At 39.5% G+C, this 21,660-nt stretch overlaps 1 protein-coding gene across 5 annotated transcripts in view; it reads left to right on the forward strand.

The window, feature by feature from the left end:
- Positions 1–21,660, forward strand: part of Sec22a (SEC22 homolog A, vesicle trafficking protein) — a 56,729-nt gene that overhangs the window by 23,390 nt on the left and 11,679 nt on the right. For all 5 annotated transcript variants that reach the window (XM_028886320.2, XM_028886321.2, XM_028886322.2 and 2 more), the window contains exon 5: positions 13,358–13,473. In XM_028886320.2, the coding sequence (XP_028742153.1) occupies positions 13,358–13,473 (116 nt within the window). The remainder of the gene's footprint in view (positions 1–13,357; positions 13,474–21,660) is intronic.

Consider the following 21,660-nt stretch of genomic DNA (forward strand, 5'->3'; position numbering starts at 1 on the left):
GTATGCCATTGTTGGACTCCTTGTTAAACCTTTCCTTGTGAGTAAGCAAACGTCTACTTCCATATTAATGCCTACTGGTGTGTCTGGGGTTCTGTCACCTCCCTCAGCTGAAGCAGAAGGCAGTTCCATCCTTTCTATGCTTCTAGCCTAAGTTTTTCATGGAAAGTGTCTTCAATTCCTTAAGACTTTTCTGTTATTTTGACGCCTTCCCTATCCCTGTATTTGCTTTAGTTTGTTAGTATTCTTTAAATGTGGACAGAATATGACATTTCGCGTATGGTTTGATTATACAAATATGGGAGAAAGGGAAAATAGTTCACTTAAATAATTCAGTCACTCACTACACAAGTAAATAAGGACAAGAAATAAAATGGTATTCGAACTGCAAAGGAAGGAATAGATAATTAATTCCATTTGTGTGTGTGACTTTTTTCTGTAGAAAGTCCTAAGGATACCTCTAGAAAACTATTAGAACAAGTCCATGGCTTCAGAGAGGCTGCGTGATACAGTGTCAATGTCTAAGACCTCTACACTGTACACTAGAAGTAAGCAATCTGAAGATGAAATGGAAATCTCATACATTGAAAACCAGCAAAATATTTTTGAAATTAAGACAAAAATTAATGGAAAACAGATCCACATTTATGGATTAGCAGACAATCTTATTAAGATGGCTGTACTCCCAAGGAGATGGAGACTCAGCATACTCTCAGCTGGATTTTTTTAATAGACATTGACAAGTTGATTCTAAAATTCATATAGAAATATAAGGAATATATGTGTATATATGCAAAATAATCTTGGATAAGCTGAAAGACTCAAACTTCTAAACATACTGTCAAGTTACAGTAATCGATATGGAGTGGTTCTGCTTTAAGGTCGCATATAGACCAGTGCAGTAGAATTGAGAGCACAGAAGTAAACCCTTTCAGTAAGGCCAATTCATTCTCGGCAGTGGTTCTAAGACAGTGGTGAAGATCCGAGTCTTTTCCTGAGAAAGTACACTGTTTTGGAACAGCCTAGTATCCACAGGTAAAAGAAAGAAACTAGACCACTGCATAGCCACAGGCACAAAGTGGACTCAATGCAAAGCCTTAGCTTTCCCAGTTTGCCTCAAAACTCTTAGTAGAAAACAGAGGTGTGACTCTCGTGATCTTGTATTAGGTTTTTCAGATTTGATTTTAAAAATCACAGTGAGGGATGAAAGATGGCTCAGAGGTTAAGGCTGCTCTTCCAGAGGACCTGGATTCAATTCCCAGCACCCATATGGCAGCTCACAACTGTCTGTAACTCCAGTTCCAGGGCTTCTAACACCTTACACAAACATACATGCTGGCAAAACACCAATGAACATAAAATAAAAATAAATTATATATAAAAAAATCACAGTGGAAAAAGATAAAACATACAAGATGGAATTCATCAACTTAAAACTTACTCTTCTGGGGCTGGAGAGATGGCTTAGAGGTTAAGAGCACTGCTTGTTCTTCCAAAGGTCCTGAGTTCAATTCCCAGCAACCACATGGTGGCTCATAACCATCTGTAATGCGATCTTGTGCCCTCTTTTGGCCTGCAGGAATATGTGCACTGTATACATAGTAAATAAATAAATTAAAAAAAAAAAACCCAAAAAACTTACTCTTCCATGAATACAATTAGAGTGAAAAGACAACCCACAGAATGAGAGAAAATATTTACAAACCATGTGTGCATAAGAGATTAGGATCCAAACAAGTAATTTGTAATTCAACAATAATGAAGTAATCCAGTATATAAACAGAGAAAAGATTTGAATTTGCTTTTTTCTCCTCCTCCTCCTCTTCTTTTTGGTACAAAACCAATCAAGATGAGGCTGAGAGGTGGCTCAGCGTTTCAGAGCACTGGCTGCTCTTGCAGAGGACCTGGGTTTGACTCCCAGCCACGACATGGCAGCTCACCGCCATCTGTAACTCTAGTACCCAGTGCATCTGATGCCCTTTGCTGCCCTCCTCGGGAACCAGGCATGTAACATGACAAGCAGGCAAAACACCCCCACACGTAAATTCCACTTCAACTTTAAAAATCAAAGTGTATGTATTTAACATCTATTCGAAAGGCACTAGCAGACTGAACTTAAAAGACAACCCCACAACTAAAAATACAGACTCTACAGAATCCGAGGGAAGGACAGACCACCCATGACTGACTGTCGGATGCTTTGACTGCATTGTTCATATGAATCTTCAATTTGTTTTTGGGAAAATTACATTAATTGCTTTTCAGTTGTCAAACAAATCTTTCATTTCATGTTAAATTCTATATGGTCATGATGTATAATGCTTTTATATGCTATCAGGTCCAATTTGCTAAAATTTTGTTGGTATTTTATGTGCCTTACTGAGAGAATTAATTTCTAGTTTTCCTTTTTTATTTGTGCTTGGTTTGACTATCTGGGCAAAGTCGACCCAGGAAAATACACTGGAAGGTATTTCCTCCTCTTTTATGTTTTCTGAAAGTGTTCTGTAGGACCCAGCGATGAAACCTCAATACATTTATCTGGAGAAGATTTAAATCAGTTTCTTTACTAGGGCCAGAGCTACTGAGCTTGTCTGTTTTTTCTTAGTGAGCTTTTGCAGCTTCTTTTAAAGAAATCTGTTCATTTTTTTCAGGTGATGGATTTTTGATGTATAATCTGTATTTCTTTATCCCGTTATTTTCCATAGAATTACAGTTATGTCATCTTTCTCATTTCTGATATCGGTAATTTTTTCTTTTGCTATTTTCTCTTAATACATAGAAACTGATCTTTTATTGAGTTTACTTTGGGATTACATTTTGCTTTCATTGATTTTTTTTTTTTCTAGTTTATTGACTGTTCTGCTTATTGCTTCCCATTTTCTGCTTCCCATGGTTTCTCTGCTCCTGTTTTCTGAGATTTGGAGCAGTTTGAGATCTTCTTTTCTAATACAAGCACTCGTTGCTACCTTCTCATTCTCAGTATTACTTTAGTTACATCCCATAGATTTTTAACGTACTGCATTTGTATTTTCATTCTACATAAAATACTTTTAAATTTTCCTTTTGACTTTTCTTTTGATTCCTGAGTTATTTAGAAATGCATTGTGTAGTTTTATTTAGGCATTTTCAGATCTCTATTGATTTTTAATTTAATTCCATTGTGTTCAGAGGACAAACTTTATTTGACTTGGATATTTTAAAATTTATTGAGACATGTGTTAGTCATTCTTTTCTGCTTAAAGTGTATACTCTGTTGTTAGTGGTGCATTCTGTAAGTGTTGTTTAGACCAAGAAATCTGTTGTGTCTTTTCTGATTTGCTGTCTGCTTCATCCATCCTTTGAGAAACGGCTATTGTGATCTCTTTACTTCTGAATGTATATCTTTCTCCTTTTAGGATGATCAGTTTTCATATTATGTATTTTTTAAAGATTTGTTTCTTTATATTATGTGTATGAGGGTTTTGCCTGTATATATGTCTGCACACCATGTACATACTTGTTACCCACAGAGGAGAGCATTGGATTCCCAAGAACTGGAGTTACAGATGGTTGTGAGCCTCCATGTGGGTGCTGGGAACTGAACCTGCATCCTCTGCAAGAGTAACAAGTGCTCTTAACTACTGAGCCATCTCTCCAGCCCCTATATTAATGTGTTTTCAAGTTTGTGATTTGATGCACTGGTTCCTTTATCATTTTGAAACTTTTTGAACCTAGGAATATATTACACTTTGAAATCTCTATAATATAGATACTACATTAAGAATTCATATTAGTATTCTATCTGTTGTCTGTTTTTCTCTTCGTGTCCTCATGTTTAAGTGGTGTTTTAATGCCCTTTTAGTGGGAACCCTAAAGGTCTAGTGAAGAGCATCAGGTACTTGAAGGGAACTAGAATCTCTGACTGCTTGCTTGTATTCGAAACTGTCTGCACCCATCAGGATATCTGTCACCATGGTGCAGCTGTCATTTTCTACAGTGACTGGTGACATGTGCATTGCTCTTTGTTTTGATTTGTTCTTCTAACTAAAAGCAACACATTGACATTTGTTGTGCCCTTCCCCCTTCTTGTTAAATAATTGATAGATTTGGGAAGCACATGGTCAGGAAATACTGTCCTGGTAGTCTTTGTTCTACCGCTATACTTCAGTAATCTGGTCTACCCAGATGAGAGCACCCTGAAGGCCACTGGAAAAACTGGGAGTTGGGTTTATAAATGTCACAGTTTACCTTAATAATGTCTACTTTTAAAACTGGTCTTATGGGTCAACAAGCCAGCCTGGTGAACTGTGTTTGATCATCATTTAACCGGTAATGGTTCTAAACGTCTTTTGTGATTCTGCATGGTCTTACACCTCCTTTTAATGATTGTATTAACTTACGAGCTCAGGTCGTATCTTAAGGCTATCTCAGAGCACACTGGCTGAATGTTAATTGCTGGTGGCTGAAGCATATTTTTTTTTTTTTAAATGACCGCTCTGTGGTGGTTCCTTGTGGTTCTAGCAATCTGTATATCTGTCCTTCTTTATAGGTAAACTGTTCACATGTATGGGACTTTCTTGCTTTTAGGGTGGTAAATGTCTTTTCCCCTTAAAGTCAGTGCAGCTGAGGGTGGGTGGTTTAGCAATGTTTAACTAGCATGTTACATGTAGTTGTAGGTGGGAGGGTTGTTAGGTTTTGTTTTAATGTATCTTATTTAATACCATCCATTAGCTCTTATGCCTGGTCAGCCAAAAAAAAAAAAAAAAAGCTTTAATTTTTAAGTAAGTATAGAATACATGGCTCAGTTGAGTTTTTCTTCCTCTTTATTTTATTATTATACTTTTTTTAGCGAGTACAGATCTGGGTGGAATTCACAGAGGCATGCATGTTGCCTGGGGTTGGAGTGACTAAGTTCCGTCTCTATTACTATTTTCCCACAGCAAGCTACTTGGAGGAACATAGCACCAGCATGCCTCCCCTCCCCAGCAGTGGAGCCCTCCCTGCAAGCCCACCTGGGGTTCTGGCTGCCTCTGCCACTTTGGGAACTGCTGTGATATTTCAGAGCTTGTCAAGGCAGTCAGTGGGTGCCTAGGGGAATTTCCCCCAAACTTCAAGGCAAAAGTGTTGTGTTATGTTACAAGCCCCTCTCCCGTTGGAGGCTTTCACCTTTAAAACCTTTCATTTCACTTGTGCTGGCCACAAGCATGAGTGTTCCAAACCTAACAGGCTTCTGAATGTCTCACTGTGGTCCACAGAGAAGGCTGGGGGAGTAGCAAGGAGATGCCATATCAGCTACTGCTGCCTTAGAATAATAAAACCAGTGTCTGTCTGGACTTGCAAACTGCTCCTATGCACCTTACCTTATCTTTGTTTAATCAAATAAACTGGCCTTTCCCCCATGGGGTGGGAAAATAAAATGGTGTTTTATAAGTGTCATTGTCATTTAAAAAAAAATCCAGTTTTATAATCTTGGCTCTTTAAAAATTAGATATTTAGGTCACTTACAATTAATGTCATTATTGAAACCATTGGGTTTTAATCTATCTTTTTTTTTTTTGGTTTTTCGAGACAGAGTTTCTCTGTGTAACTTTGCGCCTTTCCTGGAACTCGCTTTGGAGACCAGGCTGGCCTCGAACTCACAGAGATCCGCCTGCCTCTGCCTCCTGAGTGCTGGGATTAAAGGCGTGCACCACCACCGCCCAGCTTGACTATTTTTTTCATTTACTTTTCTTTTTATTTATGTGTCTCTGAAGAAATGTTCACATGTGTATAGTGCCCCCAGAGTCCAGAAGAGGGTGTCAAATTCCAAGGAACTAGAGTTACAGGCAATTAATTAGCAAGCTGCTCCGTGTGAATCCTGGGAACTAAACCCTTTGGAGGAGCAGCAGTTACTAATTGCTGAGCCATCTCTGGATGCTTTCCTTTTGTCATATCGTTTTTGACTACCTTTGTCTCTAGTTGCCTTCATTTTTGAAATTCATTTTCTGTTCTTTGCTGGCTTTATAGTATAGAACTATTATTTCACTGTTGGGTGGTTAAGTTCTACCATGACTAACAAGCTAAGAACCAGTTTTCAAAGTGGAAACAATTCCTTGCCAAAAGACTATCCATTGCTTTATAACCAGGGTCTACTTTATTAATATTTTGTTTGGATTTCTAAACAACATTCCTGCCTTCCAGAGTTATTTTATACACCATTGCATTGAACCCCATGGTGACATGTAATACACTCTAGATCCTCTGTTTCTCTGGGCCCTCAACCATTGTCATTCAGTAAACAGTGACTCAATAAATGTGCAAAAATGTGTCTTTGACATCTAAAAAAGGCATATTAATCAGTGTATCTCTTCTTAGTGGTACCGATTGCCAGGTGCATGAACTTGATTCTTACTGCTAACATATTCTAAATCTTTGATCACCAGCAACTGACTGAGGTGATTGCTCTTCTATAATTGTAGTTATTTTCCATTCTCTAGCACACATGTATCTTAAGGCACCTAACCTAAGGCATATACTACTATTTGTTTTTCACATTCTATCACCATGAGATTAATAAATGTATACCAAAATAATGCCCATGGGGTGTTAAGATACTAGATCTCTGTAAGCAAAGGACCAATAAACTTTTTCTGTAAAGGGCTAGATACCACATATTTTAGATTTCTAAAAGCTATACAGGCGCTGATGATACTCTGCTGGTGTAATGCATAAAATAGTATAGTCATAGACAATATGTAAAATGACAAATGTTCTGAATTTGGCTTATGGGTCATAGTTTGCCAACCCCTGATAGAGACTAATATAACGACAACATGGTTAATGTACTGCCAGGTAGAAGCAAGATACTTCTGTTTCTTCTGTTTATAAGGACAGGAAAAAAAAGTGTACCAAATTGCTGTCTACTCTAAGAGAATGAACTGATGAGTACTAGCAAGAGATCACATCTAGAAAAGCACTTGCAGGGCTGGGCTCTAACTTAAGTGATGGAGTACTTGCCTACTGAGCTTGTGCCCTGGGTTCAATCCCCAGCAACAAATAAACCAGAAGTGGAGGTTCGGGTGGTCAGAATTTCAGAGTCATCCTCAGCTACAAAGTGAGAAGGACTTGTAATTGGAACTTATACAAAATGTGTCATTCTTCAAGACAACCATTGTGGAGATCCAAGCAAGAATGTTAAGTGGAAATCAGTTTTGGTGGGTTATTTTTGTTTTTAATTTTAATATTATTTTTTAAATATGTATGGATATTTTACCTGCATGTGTATTTGTGTTTCTCATGTATTCCTGGTGCCCTGAGGAGGCCAGAAGAGAGTGTTGGAGCCTCTGGAACTGTGGCTACAGATTGTGTGAGCAGCCATGTGGGTGCTGGAAATTAAACCCCCATCCTCTGCAAGAGCAGCTAGTACTTAACCACTAAGCCAGCTCCCCAACCCAGAAATCACTGTTTAACTGGGCTCACCACCATGGGGTTTTAAGCGTTAGATGGCAACACTCATGGTTGCAGTTACCTCAGGCCTTAATGGTGTTTGGGTGGAGAAGCTCCGAGACTTCCTTCTGCTGCCCATCTTCTCTGCTCATTCTAACTCTATGGGGCCAGCAGTAGCTGTTGCTTAGGATGTCTGCCCATTAATATATATACTCAGGACTTAGAGTAGTAGTCTTGATTGGAGGTGGCCTTCCAACTTGACCCACCTAAAGGTAGACTCTGTTAGAAACCCTTTGTACTAGTGACCTCTAGAAGCCCTCTCTGAACTTAGACCGCATTGGCATACTGAATCATTAAACACCAGACATCAGAAAGTGAGAAGAAACTGGAATTTGTTTACATTGTTTTTAAGAAAGAGTAACTTTAAACTAGAGTTTACTTTCAAATTTATTTTAATTTAGACTGAGTCTACATAATACTTTCTATAGTCCTCAAGGTGAAATACAGGTTTCTTTTGTTGGGGAGAGAGAACCTCTAACTAAAATTATATAGTTTTCAAGCTTTCCCCCTATCTTATGACAGTGATTTTAAATCATGTTAAAAACATCTCCTGACTTTTCTTTGAGATCCTTTGATCCTTTCTCCCTATGGTCTGACATGAATATTTTTATCTTGCCATACTTAGTTATTGAAATCTGTCCATGATGATGTGGACTTGTTAAATGGGTCTTGTTAAATGAAGTAGTAAATCTTGCTTTTTCTTTGTCCTTTTTTGTATTTGTTTGTTTGTTTTTGAGACAGGGCTTTTCTTTGTAGCTTTGGAGCCTGTCCTGGAACTCACTCTGTAGACCAGAGTGGCCTCAAACTCACAGAGATCCACCTGCCTCTGCCTCTCAAGTGCTTAGATTAAAGGCATGCGCCACTGACACCCAGCTTCTTTGTCCTTTAATAATGTTTTGCTATGGAAATTTTTAGATATATGAATGTTAAGCAGAATAGTGTAATCAATCCTCATGTGCCTTTCATGCAACTAGCAACTATATTGGTGTTTTTCCATCTTTATTTTATCTGCTCTTTACCTATTCTCATTCAGCCACTTGATAATTCATTTCTATAGTTCTTTTGTTTTAAAAGAAATTTATAATCCTTTATATGCACAAATATTTTAGAATGGATGTCTTAATATTTTATTCAAGTATGGTGTGGTTAACAGATCAGGAGAATGACTGTCATTGAAAAGACACTGAAAAAGACTGTTATCCCTAGGGAAGGGAAAGGCAAATGTGGGCAGGAACGTTTGTTGTGCTTTTCAAGAAGGACTACATAAGATTGGCTTGGGAGTGGCTGATTTGAATAGTGTGGGCAGTGGGCACAGGCTGTGTCTACTTGACGTCTGACCCTGGGATGATTGGGCAGGAAATTAGTTACTGACCCTGAGTGTGAGGGCCAAGTAGAGGAGATGGTAGAGTGTGAAGATCAAGATGGGTTGTTGGCAAGAGAAAGTTCTCCAGAGTAAATTGTTTGTCAACTTTAGGATTCAGCTAGTCCTAAGAGAGCAAAGCCCCCGATGTCAAACCTTCAGAAATACAGAATAAAAAGACGTGATAATATATTACTGCTTAACAATATGGAACATTTCCACCACCCACCCACCCCCATATATTTCCTCTGTGCCTTTTCCCCAGACAACCACTATTGTGATTTTTTTATCTTAAATTAATTTTATTTATTCTAGAATATTATTTAATAGGATTATATTATATGGCTTTTTTTTTGTATTGTTTTGTTTTGTTTTTTGAGACAGAGTTTCTCTGTATAGCTTTGGAGCCTTTCCTGGAACTCACTCTGTAGCCCAGGCTAGCAGCCTCAAACTCATAGAAATCCTCCTGCCTCTGCTTCCCAAGTGCTGGAATTAAAGGCGAGTGCCACCACTCCCTGGCTTTATATGGCTCTTGTATAGAGCTTCTTAATATAATATCGTGTGTGTGTGTGTGTATGTGTGTGTGTGTGTGTGTGTGTGTGTGTGTGTGTATTACATGTCTGAGTACTTTTGTGTGAATATACTACAGAATATTTATTCTCTTGCCAATGGACATTAATTACCTTGTTTCAAGCTTTTGCTTACTATAAATAAAGGTAGATATTTTTGTCTACCTGTTTTTATTTCCCTTGAGTAAATATAGGAGCAGCATTTCTGGATCAGAGGATTAGTTGCATGCTTAAGTCTTTTAGAAACTGATGGTTTTTTGAAGTATTTGTACCATTTTATATTCCCACAAGTAACTGTTATGACTTAGAAAGGAGCTGACATAAAAGTACCCTGCAGAATGAGCTTTATTAAGAGAACCCCACTGCTGTGGGATGTTCTGTATGGCAAATGTGTTGCTCTGATTGGTCAATAAATAAAATACTGATTGGCCAGTGGCTAGGCAGGAAGTATAGGCGGGACTAACAGAGAGGAGAAAAGAAGGAACAGGAAGGCAGAAGGAGTCACTGCCAGCCGCCACCAGGACAAGCAGCATGTGAAGATGCCGGTAAGCCACGAGCCACGTGGCAAGGTATAGATTTATAGAAATGGATTAATTTAAGCTATAAGCACAGTTAGCAAGAAGCCTGCCATGGCCATACAGTTTGTAAGCAATATAAGTCTCTGTTTTACTTGGTTGGGTCTGAGCGGCTGTGGGACTGGGGGGTGACAAAGATTTGTCCTGACTGTGGGCAAGGCAGGAAAACTCTAGCTACACCTCACAACCATGGGCAACCATGACTTGGCCTTGAAGTAGAATAGGAATTAGGAGAAATATATTATTGTCATAGCCATAGGTAGCATAATGGGGCCTAAAGAAGAGAGAGAGGAGGAGAGAGAGAGGAGGAGAGAGAGAGAGAGAGACAGAGAGAAGGAAAGAAAATTAGAGACTGTGAATCTGATTAGAAAGGTGTGTCATCAAGTTAGTTTTCCATGTCTTTCTCTAGGGAGTAAGTTGTGTTCACTTAAAGGGAACTGGCCTGAAATGCCTTTATCTTAATAACCTGTTCCTCCAGGTGTTGGGCTTCTTCAGTGATGTACCTTGTGTACTCTGACATGGGGCAGAGAGCTTGTGGTTTAGTCCACACCTTTGTAAATCCTCACGATGGCTGCTCTGGTCCCCCACCCCTTTTGTTCCTGTTTCAGCCTCCCTGAGCTGTATTCCTTCCCTATACATGTTGTGCATGAATGACTCTCTCAGTTGTGTTTTGTGTTAATCTTCCATCCTTACTATGTACTGCAAAAACACACACCCATGCTTTCATGTCAACATCACCAGTTACATCACTTCTGACCATCTGAATTTTGCCTTCAGTTTCACTCCTGAAACAGCCTTATAGTGTGAACAAACATCTCTTGGACAGTAGATTGGATACCATTTTAATTTTTGCATCCAGATGTTTCCTGGCTTATCTGTAGGTACCGTTAGCCACATAGTCCTTCTAGCACCCCCATCCCCCCACCCAGGTATCTTTGGTTCTCCGCACATCTGACAGTAGCAAAATGAGAAAGCCATTCAGGTGATGCTACCTGGCTTCAGAAAACAAAACAAAATTCGTATTATTCCTGCATAGCCCCCCATTTGTTATGGCTTCACATATATGTTCTATCTATTAGTTCTTGGCCTGGTGCCACACTGAATATGCTGCAGACTTTTCTTGGGTTACAGCAGATCTAGAATCTGTTTCACATCCAGGGGCTGGCGATATGGCTCCGTGGTTAAGAGCACTGCTACTCTTTCAGAGGACCCAGGTGCAGTTCCCAGCACCTAGATGGCATGTCACAATTGTCTGTAACTTCTGTTCCAGAGGATCTGATGCCCTCATACAAACATACATGCAGGCAAAACACCAATGCACAAAAAAATAAAAATAAATTCTAGAATCTGTTTCACTGAAGTAACAGCTAGCACACAATAAATCCTTTACAATGTGGTTAAATATCTCGTTTGCTCATCAAACTGAGAAAGTGCCCTTCTGTGACGCCAACCTCTTATGTTTGCAGAATGAAGTTTGCTTCATAACTCTTCTTGGCAAACAAGCCACAGGTCCTGGGAAAGGGGTGAGGATGAAGCAGGGAGATGAACACATTGGGATTTCTTGCCCACATAAATGGGCACCATGCCAGCCTGCCCTTGTGCACAATGCTTTCCTTGTCTTCATTAAAGGCGACTTAGCACTTGCTTTTACCCTTTAAAATATCTTTGGTCATTTTGAAATGATGAATTCATAAATGGTGTACTATTATTATAAAACATGTTCTGAGGTTAAAAGGCAAGTGTTAGAAACTTAATAATGTATATTGGCTTGTTCATTGCTTAAATACATTGCCATCAACACATGAAAATGGTAGCAGATTTCCTTTGAACACACCTTACTTGACCATGTAAAGCTAGAATTTTCACTGTTTGGGTTTTTTTCTTTTGTGAGGTAACTTGTTTCATATGGCAGTGTGATTTGATAATTATAGTTGATAGTTATTCAGTTGTCAGTTTTATTCCTAAAGGCCATTCGCTTTTTATGAGAGGCCAGTTCTCCCTCTTACTGGGAAAGGATGGACCCAGAGGGACAGATGCTGCAAAATATGACTAATTGTGACCTTTTTTTTTCACTGCTGAAAGACTATGGTATCAATACTACACAGTGACATTTGCCTTTCTATTTTCATATTAGAATCTCAAGGGAATTTATTGAAAGACTAGACATGGACAAAGAAGAAATTATGACTGTTATTCTAGATTAGTACTTTCTGCTGATCCTGAAGAAGAGTTCATGAGATGTGGGTTTTGGGGTTTTTATTAACTCTTTGGGGAATCTTTTGTGCTGTGATGGCTAAATATAACTTGCAAAGATCTGAGCTTTTCCTTTATTAATGTTCTGCCTCATTAACTTCATTGTTGGCTTTTTACGCTTCAGTGGTTTAAATAACGAAATGAAAAGGGTCCTATTGTCCTCTTTGCCGCTGTCCTTTTGGAAGTTTACTGATTGTGTGTTTAGTTTGTGTCTTCATTTAGTCACAGTTGTAAGTCCTAATAACTGTAAAATGATTGTGAAGGGAAATGATTGTGTAACAGAATATTGTACTTTGTTGAAGCCTGAAAATTAAGAGAATGCTTTTAAAGATGAAGTGGTCAATATGCAGCTGGTTTGCTTTTGGTTTGGTTTTATTTTAGTCATTTTTACCTTCAGGAGACCAAGGGCTCAGTCTTCCTAGCTGTAAGACTGCATTCTATTGAAGAGCTTGGGTGGCAATTATATTTGGGCTTTCACATATAGCCAGTGGTGTTTATAGTCTTCTGTTCCAGATACGTGGGCTTTGCCTAAAAGCAAGCTATATTTATCCTTAAAAATGTTTTCTAAGCATTTTCAGAAAGCATAGGAGCTTTCCATTGACTCTCCAAGCAAAGTCATCTTTTGCAAATACTTGTACCAAATTGCAAGTTGTATACATATTTTGCTAGTAGTTTTTTCCCCCAAGTGATTTACTGACAGATATCATAGCATCTCTTATCAAAAACAGAAGTTTAGAGGCATCTATTAAAATGTAGAAAAACAATGTTAGTTCCATTTGACTTGAGAATGGGATTTTTTATGTTGCCAAACATTTTTCATTTTAGAAAGAATATTTAAACTGGATATGGTGGCGCACACCTTTAATCCCAGCACTTAGAAGCCTAGGCAGGTAGATCTCTGAGTTGAGGCCAGCCAGATCTCTGCAGTTGAGGTCTGCTGAATGAGTTCCAGAACAGCCAGGGCTACATAGAGAAACCCTGCCTTGGGGGCTGGGGGATATTTAATTACTAAGATATATTGTTTAAAGTTATTTATTTGCTTTTGACCCATCTAAGTTGAGCAGTGAATTTGGGTCTACATAAGCTCAGCTAACATGAGATACTGGTATTCATTTCTGACCATTTCTTTTCTCTTCCAGCACATCAACGACTGGAACCAGCAACTTTGTCAGGGATTGTGGCGTTTATCCTTAGTCTTTTATGCGGAGCTCTGAATTTAATTCGAGGCTTCCATGCCATAGAAAGCCTCCTGCAGGTACTGTGCTATATTTGCAGTTTCAGGTGACTGTGTCTATTCAGTCTACTTGTTACATAATTGATTTGAATTGGATTAGGTCTTAGTATAATTTACAGTGCAGCTCAAAATCTGTATTCTTATACATGCCCTTTTCTACCTTCCTTCAAAAGCATGATTTTAGTAGCAGGCCCAGTGGACATGCCTGTAATCCTGGCCCTTGAAAGGCTGAAGCAGGAGGGTTACAAATTTGAGGCCAGCTGAAACCACATAGTAAGTTCTAGGCCAGCTTGGGTTACATAATGAAACCCTATCTCTAAACAAAAAACAAAAACAAAAACATCACAAAAGCAACCCCCACCAAAACAAACAAACAAAAAACAAAACTACTGACTTCTGGTTGACATATTCCTTTATTACTCACTCTTTGGAGCATTGTTGACAGGCACTGTGTGAACATCAAGCTATGTAGCATGGACTCTACATTCTCACAGCTTAAAGTTGAATTGGATAGACAAAGACATCTAGGAGTAATAGCCAGGAAGAGGAGAGGTCACTGTGATTCAGGAGAGGCGAGGAGAGAGGGTGAGCTGGTCTTGGAAGAACAAGAGGGCAGAGGAGAGTAGAAGCAGGGTGGTAGTCCACATGGACACTGCCTCTGTGTGTTCCTATGTAAGTGCTGCTACTTGTCCTTTGCTAGTGGCCTTTTCAAACCTGAGCTGCCTCTTGCTTCAGGTACTTCATTTCCCAGGGGAGTTTCTTCCAGAGCCTTAAGCTACCCAACTGTGTAACCTTCTCCTGTCCTTTCTGAAATCTCCTTTCTTCAAGTCCGCATGTTTGAGATGCACAGTTACCCCTTCCTTTGATCCATTCGCTTTCTCCCAAGAGTTCTTGACGGGATCACATTACACAAATCAGATCTTGATCTCTCTCTCCCTCACCCCTTCTCTGTGGAGTGTCTGTGTCTGTGTGTCTGTCTATCTCTCTAGCATTAAGTTCAGGATACCATTTATAAAAACCTGCTCACCGTGCTAGGTTCATGGTACCATTCTACATGTCCTCTGTGTTCAGGTACCTAAAGCCAACAGAAAGCAGATGACATCATGGTTTCTAAAAGGGATACATTCTTTTTTCTCTTCTATTCACAGTTTCTCTCCTAAACAGTTTACTTCAGGTAAAGTTCCTGCCCCCTTTTAGGCATAGGATGCTGGCTGTCATCCCTCTGCCTTCTGCCCCATCCTTCTGCTAGGTTGAATTTATTCCAGCAAAAGTTCAGTTTTCAGCCAGCCAGACAAGCTGTCAAGAGAATGGGCAATTTGGAAACTGCTGACTGAAAAAGCTAATAAATAAAGCAGTCTTTAAAACACTTTTATTGATGTAATGGAAAAAACAGTGGGCTGGGTGTGTAAAGAGTTAGCAAGTAGCCCTAGGTGGAGACAAGCTTGACTGTCACAAAGCCTTGTTTCCATCCTGACTGAAGATCCTGTGGAAGCTGCGGAAGCTGGGGCTCAGGGCCTATCACCTAGGAGTTAAAAGGGCAGACAAGGGTATTGCTCTGGCCCAGCCTGTTAAGGGTAACTTAGATTTCCTTCGTGCACTCAGTTATCTTGTCCTTCGTCTTCTGGGGCTCCTTCTCTCGTTCTTCCTCTTCTGGTTCAGAACTGAAAAACTGAAAGAAGTTTTTGTGTACTATAGCCTGTCATGCTTTTGAAATGCTGCAACTAACTTAAGCTTCTCTTCATTGCTAACCGTTCTGTGTTCTCTCTAATTGGTAATACACTTGTCTAATGGCAGTGATACAGCGTTAGGTTTTAGAAGAACACTCTGATCAAACTGCCAGCTACTTAGATGTAATTGACTCTTTGTGCTGAGATGTCTCAGCTTGTTTACATTTTTAAAAGACAACTTTACAGACCATTTATCTTTCTTGGACACAGATGCAAAGATTTCTAGCAATATATTAATAAATCAAAACTAGTAATGAACAAAAATAATTATACAACAACCAAGTGGGATTTGTCCCAGGTGTGCAATGCTGATTTAGTATTTGAAATCAGTTACTGCTATCTATCACTTCGACAGTCTAAAGGAGAAATAATAATCATATCACGTCAATAGATGCAGAAAAGTATTTGACAAAATCTAAAAACCTTCATCCATGATTAAAAAAAAAAAACCACACACACACACACACACACACACACACACACACACACACAGCTTGGAGCAAACTAAGAGTAGAGGGGCCTTTTCAAATCTCAAGCAGCTAACACCTTTAATGTACTAGATACTTTTCTCCTAAGACAGAAATAGGGTGAAGAGAACTCCTCTAACCTCTTCTATTTAACATTGCACTGGAAATCCCACCCGATACAATAAGATGAAAAGGAAAAAAAATATGGATGGAAGAAAGAAGTTTGCAGATGGCATGATTAGCTATATAATGATGCCCAAGAGCCAACAAAAAGCTCCTGAAACTATGAAGTGATTATAGTTCTATAACAAGATGGGAGGTTGAACTGTCTAAAAATTTCTTAAATTCCAGCAACAAACAATTGAAATTTGAAAGTACTGAAAAAGAAGTCCCTACAAAGAAATCTAAAACACTTACAGGACTGATATAAAGTAGATTATGAACTCTGACCAAAGAAATCAAAGAGGAAATAAATAGAAGAGATTCCACACTAGAGAGGAAAACTCAATATTGAGGTGTCAGTTCTTCTTGTCCTGATGCATAGATTAAACACAGTTCCAGTCAAAATGCCAGCAAGTTATTTTGTGTATTCAATAAAGTGATTGCAACGTTTATATGGAAAAGACCCAGTATGCAGAAAAAAATGAAAATGCTTTTATTCTGTATTCTCACCAACAAAACTCAAAATTTCACTTCTGCCACCAGATGAATGGGAGGTCTTTCCATACCAAGCAATTCTCTAGTTCCATCTAGGTGTCCTACAATTGAGTTCAGTTTTAATACTGTCTACTTGGAGTTAGGACAGAACTCACATGCTAAGGGCTCAGTTTTATGGGCCTACCCTTACTTCAGATGCCAGCTGTATGACCAGATTGTACTGATGACTAGCTGGCTATAAGTTGAGGTTTATACAACTTTCTCTTTTGGAGCAATCATTTGTTGGAATAGTTTTCGGACTCAGAAATGCATTTGGTGGTTAATTATAAAGGATATTTCAAAGGTCACAGATGAATTAAGAGCTATAAAGGGAGAGACTGGGGAAGCTCTGGACAAGGGCTCTATCCCTGTGGAGCTGGGTTTGCCACCCTCCTCACATGTTGAGATGTTCACCAACCTAGAAGTTCTCCAAACTCCATGTTTTAGAGATTTGGGGGAAGGCATGATGGGTTATTAAACTTATCATCTCTCCTCTCCTCCCTGGAAGATTGGGATAGAGACAGAAATCTCAGGCATCTAGCTGGGTTTTTTTTTTTTTGTTTTGTTTGTTTGTTTGTTTGTTTTTTCCTGGTATCCACCACTGATCTAGGAGTCTATAGTAGTTGGCTTCGGAACAAAAGCTGTCCTCCTTACTCAAGAAATTCCAAGTGGTTTGGGAGTTCTGGGTCAATCCTTCTCTAACTCAGGAAATTTGAAAGCTCTTAGGGAATCTGGGACAGGACTGGTGTCAGAGACCAATGGGGGCAAAAGATTTTCCTAGCACCTTTATTACAAGGGTTTTAGGAGCCCTGTGCGAGGGGCAGACTACCACTATTCACACCCAGAATGGTCTACACAGTCCTGATGAAGAACAAAAGTGGGCCTCACATTGTCCAACTTACTATAAAGACTTACTATAAACTACAGTGATTAAGACCGATATGGTCTTGGCAGAAGAATAAACAGTAGATCACCATGACAGAATCGGAGACCCTAAAGATAAACTTACATCTGTAGAGCTACCTGGTCTTTGATAAAGAAGCAAAAGCAAATCAATGGAGACTGGACAGTAGTTAACATGGTTCTGGAACAACTGGAAAACCACGTGCGAAGGAATAAACAGGAATTCAGAATGGGTCATAGACCTAAACATAAAGAACAAAGCTTAAAATTTATAAATTAAAAAAAAAAAAGTAGCATAAGAGAAAACCTATGTGACCCTAGGGTCTGACTATGGGTGCAACACCAAAAGTGTTGTGAAAGAAAAATATGCTGCTAAACGTCTTAAAACCCAACAAAGTCTGTTCTGTGAAAACAGTCAGGAGAGTGAAAAAAGCCACAGGCCAGGAAAAGATACTTGGAAACATCTCTTATGATAAAGAGCCTTGACTCTGTAGGGCTGGAGATGACTTATTGGTGAAGAGTGCTTATTACTACTACTCTTCTGGAGGACCCAAGTTCAGTTCCCAGCACCTATCTTGGGTGGCTCACAGCTGTCTGGAACTCCAGCTCCAGGGCATCCGATGCCCTCTTCTGGCCTCCAAGAGCACCTTCACTCTCACATTAAACATTCACTCACACATAAACAGGATCCTAAAACCCACAAAGAATTAATTCCACAAACTCAAAACTAAGAATGCAAATCAACCCACTGACAATGGCCAAAAGAGCAGTAGACAACCTCACTGCAGAGGATACTGCAGATGACAGACAGGCATGTAGAAAAATGCTGGACATTGTATGTCATCAAAGAACTGCAAGTTTACAAGATGATGCCACTCAACACCTGTTAAAACATGTCCCCGGCCCAGCCAGCTAACACTTCCCAATGCTGATGAGGATGTGGAACAAGGGAACTCTCATTTGCCACTAAGTGGGAGTGCAAAATGTTACAGCCACTCTGGAAAACAGTTGGGCTGTTTCTCACGGAGCTAACCATGGCTTTACTCTATCATTTAGTACCAGTGCTCTTAAGTCTCTCACCAGAGTAGAGCACTTTCACCATGTGAATGTTTATAGCAACTTAATCATCATTTCAAGGAAGCAGTTATGGAAGATGAGTGGTAAATGGTAGTAATTCATACAGTGGACTACCATTCAGTAATAGAAGAAATGGCTGTCAGTCATAAATAGACATGGAGACCTCTTAAGTGCATATTGTTTGGTGAAAGCAGCCAGCGTGAAAAACTGCATACTGGACACTTTCTGCAAGAGGCAGATCTATAGACAGTAAGTTCTGTAGTGTCCAAGGTGGGAAGAGATGTGAGTGTGTATAGTCAGAGATTATTGGAGCTGTGAAATGGTGCTGTGTGACTGTAGTGGTCGGTACCTGCCATTGTCCATGTGTCCAGACCACAGAGCCTACAACAGGAAGAGCGGACTTCAGTCAGTAACAATGTGTCAATACTAGCTCAGCATTTGTATGTACCACAGTGATTCCAGTTGTCACTGGAAACTGAGCGGGGAGTGAGGAACATAGGCAGACTCTCTCCTTCATTTTCTATATGTCTAAGGCTAATCTAAAATTTAAATCTATTTTAATTGGGCCTGTGGCACACTCCTTTAATATAGCAGTTGGGCAGAGGCAGGTGGATTTCTCTTGAGTTCCAAGCCAGTCAGGGCTACATAGTGAGACCATGTCTTTAAAAAAAAAAAAAATGTATTTTAAAAGCCAACAGTAAAACAAAGACTTTCTCTTTGATGATAAGTCCAAGGAAAACTGGAAAGGGAGGCATGTTCTTACCCTGAGCTTTGATGTTTTGATGTTCTTCGGTGAGGTGAGCTCTACTTGGCAATAGTTAAAAGTACAACCTGTTGAACCCTGCCTGCTCTTAGAAGCATGGATTAGGCTTCTCTGTGGGGGCCTGAGCCTTCCCCCCACCCCCCCCCCCCGCCCCCCGCATGAACCATGTGAGGACCTTGATGCCCAGCTAGATGGAGTCAGGTTCAGGAATCTGATCTGTGCCTTGAGGTCCATATACATAACTGTGCCTGCAGAGCACATTTGAGAATGTCAGTGAAGTACAGGCCAGATCTATTGACCTGGTACCCACTAGTCCCTGCCAGCTTACCCCACCACACACCCACACACCACACACACACACACACACACACACACACACACACACACACACCAAGGATAAGTACAGGTTTTAATTTGCATAAATAAACCCTGAAAGAATAAGAAAGTAATAAACATGGTGGGAACTGACAGATGGGGGTAGGGTGGCAGCAAGGCTTCACTATGTGCCTCTTCATAGACTGTTTTTACTTTGAACCATGTAAATATTGCTCATCAAAACAAGGGCTGGGCTAGGAGGATAACAATTCTTACTATACCCTGGGTTTGATATTTTTGAAAAAAATTCATATATTTCTTATATGTTATACCCTGGGTTCAATCCTCAGCAATGAAAAGCAATACTTGTAGGCAAACAGAAGTAAAAAAATTAGGTAAACCTATTTAATTGGTAGATTTTTCAATTACCAAAATTTCAGGTACAGGTAAATCTTTTTTGGGGCAATGAGCTGATGTTGGTCACTTTTTCTTTTCCCTCAGAGTTAAGTTCACAGCTTCTATGGGATGAGGATTTTTTTTCTTAATAGCCATTAGACTTGATCCTAGGCTCCTATCTGGTTTATCAGAGCATTGTATGTTAGGAATAAACTCTTAAAGTTAAATAGATCTTCCTGAAGGTGTCTTCCCTGTAGAGTTTTGTACAAATCTTACCTGAGTGGAATTATTCAGATCTTGGTGGTGAAAGAGGGGAAGACAGTCCCAGAATCAACAGCCTCCGTATTTCTATAAAACTTGATTAATGAGTAAAGGATTACTGGGTGCCGGGCACACACCTTGATTCTCAGCACTGGGAATGCCGAGGCAAGAGGATCTCTGTGAGTTATAAGTCAGCCTGAGCTACATAGTGAGTTCCAGACCAGTCAGGACTACACAGTGAGACCCTGTCTTTAAAAAAGTAGGGAGAAAAAAGCAAAGAATTTATTTGAAAATTATAATTTTGGATCTAGTGAATAATATATTGTATATTTCCTGATTTTGAATAGCATATAGGTACTAATTTAAAGTTTACAGTTTTATAACCGTGGTTTATAAATACTGACTATTCAAAACGGTTGCAACATTAACTTTGACTGTGTTACCTTGTGCTTGTGGCATATTTATTTAGAAGACTCACATGAGTGAACATTTCCGTGTATTGTCATGTTGTTTAAACATTCAGGATAAAGGGGCTGGTGCGATGGCTCTGCTGGTAAAGGCACTTGCTGCCAAGTGTAATGACCTGGGTTGATGCCTGCACCCGCAGATGGGAAGACAGAGCTGACTCCTGCAAGCTTTCCTTGACCTCCACATATGTGCTGGGGCATGTGTATGTGTATACCTATATGCGTGTTCATACACACATACAAATGAAGTGTGTAGAAAATGGAAAAACAAAAGCTCAGCACAAATTTGCTTATGCTCGATTAGTAACTACTTCTTAGTGTGAGAAGGATTTATTAAAATATGTGGCACCAAAGTTTTATTTGTTGTGTGATATATATATATTTTTTAAGTTGATAAATTTGATTTCATGTTCACAGTAATGTGTAAATTAGATTATTTGCACTTTCTTCCTTGCTTTGTTCTGAGTTTAGAGATGTTAATAAGGTTGTTGTGAGCTGACACTTCAGGAATGCATAAGCTTTTATCACATCGTTTTTATTGCATGGGTTCAGCTAAGGATCAGTTTTGAAACAATGGTAATTAGGCTGATGCCAACCCAGAAGTAATTTCTGTATGGTGTATTAGAAAATGAATCCTGTCACAGCAGTGGAATGCTGCCCTAGACGTCAGGAGACCTGTGATCTCTTTGCCAGTAACTAGTGCAGTGACCTTAGATAGGCTGCTGTGGTCTCACCTTTCATTGTGCAGGATAGAGGCATAGACTCCACAAGCCCAGGGGGCTGTCAAGCATCAGTGTCCTAAGATTCTTGGACGCTAAGATGTTTGGAATACTTACTACAAAGCAGAAATGTTCTACTTCTGTTTTTCAAAATGCAACGAGCTAAGCAATCCAAAATACAGCTTGTAAATAAAGATTTGAGCACATGTCAGACTGACTCTGGGAACGTGCTTTTAGATCCAAAGGCAGTTAAGAGAGGTTTCAAATGGCAGTGTAAGTTCTGAGAAAAACCACCACTGCTGTATAGGACAGTAATTAAGTCCTATTACACATTGAGAGGCTGACATTCTTTCACATGTCCTGTAGATGAGGACTATTTACGATGTTGGGAAAGTGTTTATGTTACTATGTACTATA

This window comes from Peromyscus leucopus, chromosome 12, assembly GCF_004664715.2.
Source record: "Peromyscus leucopus breed LL Stock chromosome 12, UCI_PerLeu_2.1, whole genome shotgun sequence".
Taxonomy (NCBI): domain Eukaryota; kingdom Metazoa; phylum Chordata; class Mammalia; order Rodentia; family Cricetidae; genus Peromyscus; species Peromyscus leucopus.